The 12,113-nt window shown below is 42.9% G+C and overlaps 1 protein-coding gene across 1 annotated transcript in view; it reads left to right on the top strand.

Moving 5' to 3' along the window:
* Positions 1-1,583: 1,583 nt before the first annotated feature.
* Positions 1,584-12,113, top strand: part of LOC308298606 (active breakpoint cluster region-related protein) — a gene marked incomplete at both ends in the record, with an annotated part of 28,185 nt that continues 17,655 nt past the window's right edge. The window contains 12 exons of the mRNA XM_080742249.1: positions 1,584-1,670; positions 3,440-3,544; positions 4,697-5,002; positions 5,374-5,481; positions 5,721-5,775; positions 6,231-6,283; positions 6,791-6,928; positions 8,531-8,652; positions 9,592-9,754; positions 10,113-10,235; positions 10,344-10,419; positions 11,872-11,967. Of these exons, the coding sequence (XP_080598375.1) occupies positions 1,584-1,670; positions 3,440-3,544; positions 4,697-5,002; positions 5,374-5,481; positions 5,721-5,775; positions 6,231-6,283; positions 6,791-6,928; positions 8,531-8,652; positions 9,592-9,754; positions 10,113-10,235; positions 10,344-10,419; positions 11,872-11,967 (1,432 nt within the window). The remainder of the gene's footprint in view (positions 1,671-3,439; positions 3,545-4,696; positions 5,003-5,373; positions 5,482-5,720; positions 5,776-6,230; positions 6,284-6,790; positions 6,929-8,530; positions 8,653-9,591; positions 9,755-10,112; positions 10,236-10,343; positions 10,420-11,871; positions 11,968-12,113) is intronic.

A 12,113-nucleotide genomic window follows, 5' to 3' on the forward strand; every position in this document is an offset into this window, starting at 1 on the left:
CTAAGGCCTTGGGTATGCTTAGGCCCTTATCATACCCAAGCCTCCAAGTTTATCCCACCATTCCAGAAATGTAAAACCTCCAAAAAGCTGTTTTTACAACACTAAAGGCCCATTCCCACTGGGCCAGATAACAGATAAAAAAAATCTCTTGCTCCAGATATTTTTTCCATTCAAAGTGGATGGTAGATACAGATAAAAAAAAATATTTGCCACAGATAAAAGTATCTGTGGCAAATATCTGTGGCAGATATTCTTTTTATCTGTATACCATCCACTTTGAATGGAAAACTATCTGGAGAAAGAGATTTTTTTTATCTGTTGTCTGGCCCAGTGGGAATGGGCCTTTAGGCCTACTTTCTTTTTTTATTGTAAATGTGTATACACAGTATAAAGGGCACAGGTGCCAGACCGTTTAATAATGCATGGGTGATGGGGAGATTGCATGTTTGTACAGTTTTCACACTTGTGTGCTATGCATGGGGAGGCAATGCTAGAAAGTTACTTTGCTGTGAAAAAAAAAGAAAGAAAAAGAACCGCAAGCCAAGTGGGTTGGTAGTCGCTGTATCAATTCAAAACCTCAACTGAACATATTTGGTATTTATTTCAAACCCGGAACACTCGAGTATTGTCTGTAGCACCTCCTTGTCCTAGCAGTCAGGTGGTATTTTGCCCATTCGTGTTATAACACATCACCCACAAGTGTCTGTACGGACAGGGGAACTATAAAGTGTATCAGAGAAGAAAGCAGTCAGGAGGATATAGCTGGCCACTGCCACCGACACCGATATGTTTTGAAATAGAAGTCTGTAGTTGCATACAGGTTACCCTACTCGTTGCTCAGCGTTTCACACAGACCACAGGATGTCATATTTTCCCTTTTTGTGTCATTACAGAAACAGGAAGTTTTCTAACAACTGTCGTGTAGTCTGCAGTGACATGCTGTCTGCCTCAAGTCCTCACACACCACATCGGAGGGAGCGCCTCTAAGCAATGGATGTGTATCAGGAGGCTGTCGATTATCTGTTATCACAGCAGATACCAGGTGAGTGTGTTTACGTTTGGGGTTGGAGAAAGACAAAGACACGTGTCAACACTTTCTTGTGTGTAGAATCACTAACTAACTATGTATATTTGACAAGCTTACCTCCAAAATGCTACACACATCCACTTGACATGACATTATTAGTTATCTCTAACTTCAAACCTCTGACATTGGAGCAAATTACTTTTCAGCTGTTGTTACTGTGTGTGTGTGTGTGTGTGTGTGTGTATGTAAATAATATGCATGCTCTGTGCAGACTATCTATTTAACTGAATGCAAAAATGGACCCAAAAGGAACCTTGTGGGTGCAATTCTACACTCTCAGAGTTACAGTAAAATCCTTGTGTGTGTGTGTGTGTGTGTGTGTGTGTGTGTGTGTGTGTGTGTGTGTGTGTGTGTGTGTGTGTGTGTGTGTGTGTGTGTGTGTGTGTGTGTGTGTGTGTGTGCGTGCGTGCGTGCGTGCGTGCGTGCGTGCGTGCGTGCGTGCGTGCGTATATGCATATGCATATGCATATCAGTTGAAGTTAATACAGGTTCTGATATGTTGGAGGATGTGTTCAGTGAAGATTCGGTGGCGTGTCTCCTGTCCCCTCTCCAAACAGGGAGCTTCAACTTCCCTGACAGCCCTGTGAGTCACCACAACATGGCGCGTCTTCCCTACAGCTGTCACAGTTGTTTAGAAACCCAGTCTGTTACTTATAGAGCCAGGGTCTTCAACAGGGGGTCCGGGACCACTAGGGGGTCCTCGGAGCTACTACAGGGGGTTCTCCAAAACTTTGTGTGACGGAAACTTATTTTCTCCTTTTTTTATATTAACCACTTGAACCCTAGCGTCCATATTCGGAGAACTTTAGCCAAAAATAGCAGATCTACAAGCGAGGCGTTGTGAGCTGGTAGATCAGCTATTTTCGGCAAAGGGTTTTGGTGTAGAGGGGAAAAAGAGCAGACTAAGTACAGAGTAAAAGGTCAAGTTTATTAGGTAATTACGGCTCAAGTGGTATATATCTGAAAACACAAATTGACATGAATCCAAAATACACGGATGATTGTGCTGTCAAACGATGAAACTATATGGAATATATGAAAAGGTTGTGGGGGTCCCTGCTTCATCTCTCTCAACTAAGGGGTGCTTGGCCTGAAAACATTGAAGACCCCTGTTATAGAGGGTATGCGCATGCATAAAGTGAATGGCAATTCGAGTGGCAAAGTGAGTTTGACGTCGTTTAAAGGGACTACACCATGAATTTTCATTTTTCCAATTTTTATGTATTTTCTTGGTGTCCCACCAGCAACTTCTATCCTCACAAAGTCCTATTTCTGACCATTGTGTCTTTCTCAGTTTATGGGCAGATCTATGTTAGCATGTCTCAGAACGGTCCTGATTGTGAAATGTCAGATTTGTGATGTCACAAGGCCTGAGAAGGAGGCAGGAGGAGCTGGGAGAGGGTTGGGGAGGGGTGGGCAGGCCTGAGAAGGAGGCAGGAGGAGCTGGGAGAGGGTTGGGGAGGGGTGGGCAGGCCTGCTGAGCAGGAGGTGGGGAGGAGTGTGGGGCCAAAACTGGCTCAATAGCGCAGTCCTCCCACTCAGGACAAGGTGGTACTGCAGCTGAAAATGCTCTGAAAGCCAGGCAGAAATGACAGGGGCTCTGTATTCAGGAGTGGTAATTTAGCCTCAAACCTTTTCAAAAACGTTTTTGGGACACAAACAGTGTTATATAAATTATTTTTAAATGCATGGTGTAGGACCTTTAACGTCGTTTAATGCAATCAGATAGGACTTTTCTGTTTGGACGTATGGGCTGTCATGGCCAGAAAGAAGTTTTTTTAGCCTCATTAGGCATGTGATGCGCGTACTCTTTTATCTGTCTTCTTATATTAAAACACATTCAACAACTTTTTTGCACCTTCACTGTTCACTTGTTCAAACGAAAAGGTACATTTACATTTCCTCCAAATCACCCATCAGTCTTTGTCTGTTTGCATCTTGCAAATGTCTTTTGAAATTCACCCAGTCCTAGCTTTCACAATGCCAATGGCTACCGTTGGTGCCTGTTGAGATTGGCACATCTTCTGGGGCAACCTGCCAAGATCACACATGTCACACATGTCTTCTTCTTCTTTTTTAGTTTTACTTAAAAAAAAAAGCCTGCTATGTAGTGCATTTGAAACTACATTGAAGTGCACATCATGGGGTGATCACTGCTTGCCTCCTGTGAATTGTTTTATTTATATTTTTGTTTATTTTCTTTTTATTTCGTTGCTGAGTGAGGTCAGCAGACAAAGTGACGTGAGTGAGATGAAAAAACCTGGTTGAAATCTGCAAATCTCAATAGGCACTAACGGTACATACAGCATTTCAACATATTGTCTTGTGTGTGGCGGTGAATGTCTGATGCAGACCTTGCGTAGCCCAGAGGAACTGCTGGAGAAGAGGCTGGAGGTTCTGAAGAGAATCCTGGAGAGTGAGGAGCTGTACCTGAATGAACTGGACATATTATTGATGGTAACATAACACGAGTAGTGCGTACACACACACACACACACACACACACACACACACACACACACACACACACACACACACACACACACACACACACACACACACACACACACACACACGCATACACACACACACACACACACACACACACACACACACACACACACACACACACACACACACACACACACACACACACACGTCTTGATATAATTTGTCACATTGTAAGGTTTTAAAACATTAAAACTGCTCTTTGGCGTAATATAGGAAAAATGCACTAAAGAATCATATTTGATTGATTTTTTTTGTCTAACACCTTGCACATGCATGAGTGTGTGGTCAGCATTGTGTCACGTAATGTGATTACAGGACTGCCTTCAATGACGCATCTGGTAAATCTCTAGTTCTCTATTGGGCTTAGTTCCTCATCTGTAAAAAACAATATCCTGTTCCAAACCCTCAAATAGCCCTAAACTCATTGCTTATACCATTTTAACTCATCATACTAGAAGCATGCTAGTTCACCCTCGTGTTTGCTTCTCATGAAGTTATTGAATAGAGTGAAATGACTTTAAATCAATTCAAGTCAATGTACGTTGAGGGAAGAACAGTTTTTTCAGGTTGGAACTGGACATGCAAGTAAAACAAAAAGTGCTATAATCATCAATTCTTTATGGCTCTGTGACTCATGGAATGATCTTGCATGGCTGTTATTGTGTGTTGCACAATGTGTTGCATGGTACTATATAGGTGTGTTGCATGGTACTATATAGGTATGTGTAAAGTCTACAAGGTCTCTACTGTGAGTATGCATGCCAAACATTGAGTGGCTTTTGAAGTTTATGAGTGAAGTGTCGATGTTGGTGCGAAATGAGAACTCTTTATTCAAAATGCTCCGTGCAACACTCACCACTCGACTCTCCTCCCTCACCCAGTTGTTCACCAGGGCTCATTTCTGTCTCTCATTTATGTTCTCAATTTCTCTAACTGGCTGTAGTTAGTAAACATTCTTCCCTCTCATCATCACCCATCACTTACCTTCCTCCCTAGAGAGCAATGCCAGTTTCTAATATACTTTTGTTGCCCAGTGAGTTATTGTAAAAGAAAATAAAAGATTTCTGATTCCATCTCCCTCGCTGTTTCCTTCTCCAGCCTCTGAAAGCGCTGCGGGCCTCAGCAGGGACCTCGCAGCCGGTTCTGTCCAGCCAAGACGTTCAGACAGTGTTCTATCAGGTACCAGAGCTCAGGGACCTGCACCAGTGCTTCTACGAAGGCCTAAGAGCCCGCCTGGAGGCCCACACACACGCAGAGCCCGGTCCTGGACCTGAGAGTACGACACACTCAGACATGGGACCTCCTGAGAACTCATGCCCGGGGAGAGAGACTGATTCTGGTGATTGTTTCCGAGTTGGGCATGGAGGTTTTGAGCTTACAGTGGGAGACCTGTATTTGAAAATGGTAAGTTATATGCTGTACTGTAGTATACTAAAAGGTAGTTTTTGAAAATGGCAAGTGTACTAGTATCAAACCCTTGCTGGAAAAAACAAGAAATAATCTGGTTTCAAGATGAACAAAAGCATTTTCGTTTCCTTTTAGAGAATCACAGTCCACTCAAATAAAAGGAACTGTGTGTAAATATAAAAATCCACTGTCACAGACATGGACATAACAGAATCAGTTTCGCCTGGACAAACCACTGACAGTATAAACAAATATTAGTATATGGGGAGGAGTTTTATTAGACTTGAGCCTCACCTCCCTTACATAATGTGAGCAGTTCACTCAACTATTCTGTACTTGACATGGGATGCTTTCATTTTGTTTCCCAGGTCAGCCAGATATGTGTGTATCGTGGCTTCATCGATAACTATGAGAAGGCGGTGGAGATTGTTCGTAATTGCACAAAGTGTGATGCTCGTTTCAGAATACTAGCCCAGGTAACATGAAGTCTAGACTAGAAGAATGAATGCTCATCATTTCACATGTCAATGGCCATTGACATATGAGCCTTATGTTATTTCATCTCACACATTGTTTACATACACACCCGCACGCACGGACGCACACACGCACGCACACACACACACACACACACACACACACACACACACACACACACACACACACACACACACACACACACCATTAGGACTCATGTTTCTATTTTCAATTTCAGAGCATGATGTCTAAAAACGGCCGCGACAAGGTTAAGTTGAAGTACACATTTGAAGGTATGTGCTGTTAACATGTTGTTTTTAGTTAAATACATTTTATGTATGAGGATTTAATCACAGTTACAGTCAAAGGGGTTTACGGATACGGGCACACATTCTGGGGTCAGAAAAGACATAGCCTTCCCTAACACAGGCTGATTTTGGTCTAGAGGGGGCGATTTCACCGGCTGAAAACAGCCGGTGGATCCTATTGGTTCACAATCTGTGCCATGGCCCGCCTCCCACTTCCTATGCCAGAAATTGCAGCAGGTTACCCCAGGCTTTTATTTTTAAGACAAGACAAGACAAGACAAGACAAGACAAGACAAACTAAATTACAAAACGTATCCACACCAGAATAGCGATAATAATAGTAATAAATGAAATAAGTAAATACATAAATAAATGAATACAAATGGGAAGGTCAATTGTCAAATAATTGCATTAAAATATGGTTTTCTGTGTTTCTCCAGCTCTCCTGTATAAGCCTTTGGAGAAAATCACCAAGACTACACTGGTGCTGCATGTGAGAACCCTCTTGATTCCACTGTTGAAGTCGACTGATAATCTGTGCATTTACTGTACCTCAAAGTCTCCAATGAATACACTCCTCCCTCCTTGGCTTTCCTTGTCTCTCTGCCTATTGCTTGATTTATGCCCCATTGTATATGACAGCGGTACTCACCAAATGTAAGTGAAGTTACAGCAAAAGAACTAATACACTTACTAAACACAGTATTAGTTATTATTGCATTTAGTTATTGCATCATTCATATGACCGAGTATGAGTTAAGCCTGAGTTATACTTGAGTTTTGTGCCCCAAAAACACCTCACATAGTAGGTCGGCTATTCTCAGTGCACAACAAGGTGCACAACCATGTATAAATCAGGCATCGGCCTAATCTCCCTTCTCTTTCGCCTCCATCTTTCCAGTCTCTGCAGACAGCGAGTGCTGCACTAGACCATTGCTTGTGTGTCGCCAATGTCACCATGTGCTCTGAGACCGATCTAAACTCTTCCTCCTCTCTCCAGGAACTTTTGAAGACAACACCTGAGGAACACAGCGATTACCCTCTGTTACAGGAGGTTCTGAGGCTGTCTCACGGCTTCCTTTCTGGGGTCAACGAAGGCTCACAATGCAAACGAGAGGTCACACTCAGACGCGGCATGGTGAGAGGACACGTGACGTCACACACACGCATACAGACATAATGAGCACAAATCACAACTCTACTGAACTTTCACAGGCTGACACATGTAAAAGGTTGTGTGAAATTCTGTCGTCTCCTTGTGGCGCTAGAAGAGGGGCATGTGAGAAATCAGGGGCGGAGGTTGTGGTTTGCCAGCTAAGGAGTTTGTGTGCAAAGTTTGGCATGGATGGGGCAACGGTGCCGGAGATAAAAGTAGGGCCAAAAGTGTGACGTGACGTGATGGACAGACGTAGGGACTGACAGACGGAGGGACTGACTGACGGAGGGACTAACTGACAGCCCAGCCGGTGGAGTTTTCATAGTAACTGCGACCTGACGGTCACAACAAGATCCATCATTGCAGTTTCAAGAATGGTGGAAAGACATGGAGAAAGAAACTGAACAGTGTGCAGTGTGAAATATAACTGCCTATCCTCCTATATTAAGTTTGACTACTGGGATGGCCGGCCGGCCGGCGGACCACAGCCACGTCACTCAGACATAACCATAAACAATCCCGATACGCCCACATATAGGCATGTCATTCACTATGACTCAGACATAACCATCTGTAGTTAAAACAAGAAATGACACAGTCCTTTTAACCGCAGCACTTCCGCCACTTCAGATATGCAGCCCACAGCGCATATTGTGGCCTATGTGGAGGTCTCTGTATCTGTCAGTATCAGTCACAATAGAACCGTGTTATACAAAATGTAATGCCTCAACTCTTAGTGCTCGTCAGGGTGGGGGGGGGGGGATCACCAGTTATAATATGATTATTTTGTGGGTCGTGGCCTGAAAGGTTGAGAACCACTGTTGTAGGACAGCAGACACACTGTTAGTTACCCTTTGTGATGTTGGACAGTTGGATATGTTAGTGCTTGTCAGGGTGGGGGTGGGGGGGGGGGGGGACTGGAGGACCCCCAGTTCAAATTATTATTGGGGGTCGCGGCCTGAAAGGGTTGAGAACCACTGCTCAGTACCTCCTGGTCTTGTTGAAATGTTGACAGCAGGTTGTTCTCCTGACACCAATGTGTCCATGATCTGACCGTGTCCCAGTATAGGTCTCGTCATCATTAACATTCCGGCCCATCACTGTTGGGTCGTCAGCATACAGTACTTGATGAAGTCATAATATGACTTGATCAAGGATCTGGTCAGAACAATCAGATCCTGTACACATTATGTGTACAGAATCTGCATATATCTGACCAGATCCGAACAGCACTTTCATTGACTGGCTCTTGTTTTAGCCTCTTGCCTGTAGAGAGGGAGCCCCTGGAAAGAGCTGTGATATGATCTGCCAAACGGTGGACAGAGGAGGGCCTTGAAGCCTTCCCGGAATGGCGTGTACTAACAGTGGTCAAGAGTCCTTTCAGGAATGTGTTATTGTTATTTTGGGAGAACTTTATTTGGGTTAGCCTAGCCTCATCAAAGTCTCCTATACAGCAATAAAACAGCCTCGGATGTACGGTTTCCTGCTCACTAACAGCCATGCACACACACCACAACAAAAGTGTGAGGTACAATTACCACTGTATTTGACTGTTGATAGCACAATGTGTTTTGTGCGACCCAGAGACGACAGTTGATGCGCGACGGCTTTGTGGTGGACGAGTGTGAGGGAGTGAGGAACTTGCGTCATCTCTTCCTTTACACAGACCTGCTGCTGTGTGCCAAGCTGAAGGCTGCAGCCAAAGGGTGAGTGACATGAAGCCATAATGAACGTTTTACTGTGGATATCATCTGCTATATTAAATGACCTGTAGTAGACAAATGAGAAATGTAAAGGGGCGATATTGTTCTACGCGACGCCTCTCAATGGGAGAGTACGCAAGGACACCACCTCCAACAACCACAGATTATTATTGTATTCACATACTTGTAGTGATGATGTTTTATTCAATTACAAAATGTATTTTGTATTAACCCATTAAGAGACTGTTTAAAAAAAAAAGAAAAAGAAAAACCACAAAGCACCAACCTTGACAATTTAAGAGCAACTTGAGAATTTAAGAAAATGTACTTACTTATTTACTTCATGTAATTTATCATACAAATGTTGAAGGTACAATGTAACTAACATACGCAATTTAATATCTGTATGTGAAAAAGTTGTGGAATAAAATGTATTTATATATAATTAAAAAAAGAGACTGGGAACGCATCTGTGCCACGTTAGACTTAAACCACTTGAACCATTATTTTATGCTTTAGCTATAAGCGAGTGCCACGCTGCGAACTTGAAGATCTTTTTACAAATCTTTGAATATATCCTTTTTTAAAGCCAACATTTGTAACTCAAATATTTGCTTCTGGGGGGTCTCTGATTCATAATATTTTGAGATGGGGGTCACTCGGCTGTCAAATACATATAATTCTAGGGCTCCTTGACATTAAAAACACGTAACCTACTTTTTCCACCACTGTTTGTCATTGCACACACTCCTTTGGGCTGGGACAGCTGCAGGTAGTGTGTGTGCGTGCAGGAATGTGTGTGGGGAGGAATCCATTGGCATAAGGACTAAATTGGGACAAAAAGGGTACAAATTTGCACGTTTATAGAATGAGAAATATTATAAAGAGCTTGATACACACTGACACTGTTTGTATATGTATTATTTTAATTTTCTTATGCAGTAAGCACAGCCAGTACAGGTTCTGCTGGTACATGCCACTGACCAACCTGCGAGTGAACTGGAGAACAGACCCCCGGCGATCCCCAGACACACAGCTCCGTTTGCTCGGCATCAGGTCCAAGATGCACCTGCTCCGACAGCAGCTACGACCACACATGGTGTCTGTGAGTTTTCTTCTTGTTTGTTTGTCTGTACTGAATCTGAAGAGACGAAGATGAATGACAAAAATGAGTCAAATTGTTTATATTGTGCGAGCAAGTCAAATATCAACCCCAGTTACACAAAATAGCAGATCTACAAAGCTCATAATGTGTGTTGTGAGCTTGTAGGTTGGCAAAGAGATTTGGTGTAGAGTGAAAAAATTACAGTTGCAACTCTTCATTTTGTTTTTACCAAGTATAGAAGGTTAAAGTTGTTGAAATCTGTGTGTGCACCTGTGCGTGTGTCCATGTCCGTATCTGTGTACGTGTCCGTGTGTGTGTGCGCGCGTGTGCGTGTGTGTGTGTGTGTGTGTGTGTGAAGGGAGGCGGCAGCAAGCGAGTTCGTCAGCTGGACCGCAGCAGGAAGAAACTGGAGCAGATGGAATTGTTACTTCTCACACACTCCCCTGTGCACCGTCTGGACCTGCACAGCCCCAGTGGCAAAGTACGTACGCGCACACGCTCACACATCAACTTATCATACTGTAACAAACATTTTGTTGATGGACATATAAGTAAAAAACAACATTTTTTCCCCTCTGTCTCACTCCAGAGTCACTCTTTCCTCCTCTCCTCCCTCTTTGAGCTGGAAGAGTGGAGAGAAACTATCCACAAGCTCACCAGAGACAGTAAGTGCCAGCTTATGATAAATAATGCATTTTAAATTGGTATTGCACTTTCACATTCGCAAAGAATATCTGAGTGCTACATAGTTACGAACAAAATAATTGCAAAAGGTTAGATCAGGGTAAAAAAAGGTAAAAAGGATCTTGCTGACAATAAATACACAAAAAGAAATGCAAATTATGGCGTGTTCTTTGTCTGCAGGATCAACCATGAGAAAGGAACTTAAGTTTAATATACACTATGAAACTGTACAGGGCATTGATCACAGAGTGTACAAATGGACCATTTAAGACGGACAGAATGATGATTTACAGCGCATAAAAGTTGAGAAAATTGGATTTAGTGAGGACTGTTTAGTCATTATTTTTACACAGTAAAAATGGATGGTGATATGATAACACGTCAGATCTCGCTGTACTTGAACTAAACAGTCTTTGTTGGGAACAGTGTTACCAGATGGGAAATGTTGAATTATCGTACCGGAGGCTCAGAATTATCGTATTTGACATGAAACTATCGTACACGGCCAAAAAAGAGAAATCACTCGCGTAAAAACGTAATTTCACCAAAAAATGCGTCTTTAGTGTAAGAAACGACCTCGTTTTAGACTCCTGCGTGACAAAAACGCATCAGATATGCTGTGTGGAGGCAGGCAACTTCTTGGAGCTTACACAAATAAAAGCCTGAAACTGATCTGGAAAGATGCAACCAGTGTTTTTAATGCCTCCAAGTACAGATCTAGGGTCAGATTGACTGATTTCCTGGCTTATTTTGAGAAGCCAAACCAGATCCCAGATCAGCAGCCAGGGAAAATAGTGAATTCACGCTCTTTTTGATGATATGACGAAATTATCGTACATTTGGGCATTTTTGGAATTATTGATCGTACATCGTACAGAGGGTCAAATTATCGTACAAATACGATAATTATCGTACGTCTGGCAACACTGGTTGGGAAACATGAGGGAAAATTCACAGATGTTAACCATAAAATCCAAGTTTTACTGTTTTGACTTACTTTTGTGTGACGCTGTAGTGTAGTATGATCAAGTGGGGCGTTAATTTAAGATTTTAAGGTTTCACAACAGCAATGGAAACATACATGCATATCGTCGTTGTCGGGTGGAAACCTCGTATCTCCAAGTTTCAAATTTGTACGTTCTTTCGCAAAGTAAAGCCCTGCTTCATCATACAAGGCCATCGCACAAAAGTAGTGAAAACAGCAGATCTACAAGCACACAACGCCTTGCGGTGCGAGGCGTTGTGTGCTTGTAGTTCGGCTGTTTTCACTAGTTTAAATCATTTTTAAAATGATAAATGCAAAACAAACGGTTTTGGACATACAAGGTTTCCACCCGACAACGACGATATATTTGCATACTATCAATCAAAACAATTGTGTATAAGTGTATAAGTGCTGCAACACGTTTTGCCATGTGCCGTTTGTCTGTCAGACGTAGAAATGATCCCCCCAGACCTGCTCACCCTCACCAACTCCTGTGTGAAACTGAGGATGACCCAGCAGCCACCGCTTAACAGCTCAAACACAGGTAACAGCCTCTCTCTCTCTCTCTCTCTCTCTCTCTGTCTCTCTCTGTCTCTATCTCTCTCTCTACACATTCACATCCTGTGTCTGGGACACTATGTGCTTCAAGCTGTGACATCACTTGACCACACTTATTTTCTTGTCCTCTCC

Source organism: Nannobrachium achirus, assembly GCF_963921795.1.
Source record: "Nannobrachium achirus genome assembly, chromosome: 14".
In the NCBI taxonomy this organism is placed as follows: Eukaryota; Metazoa; Chordata; class Actinopteri; order Myctophiformes; family Myctophidae; genus Nannobrachium; species Nannobrachium achirus.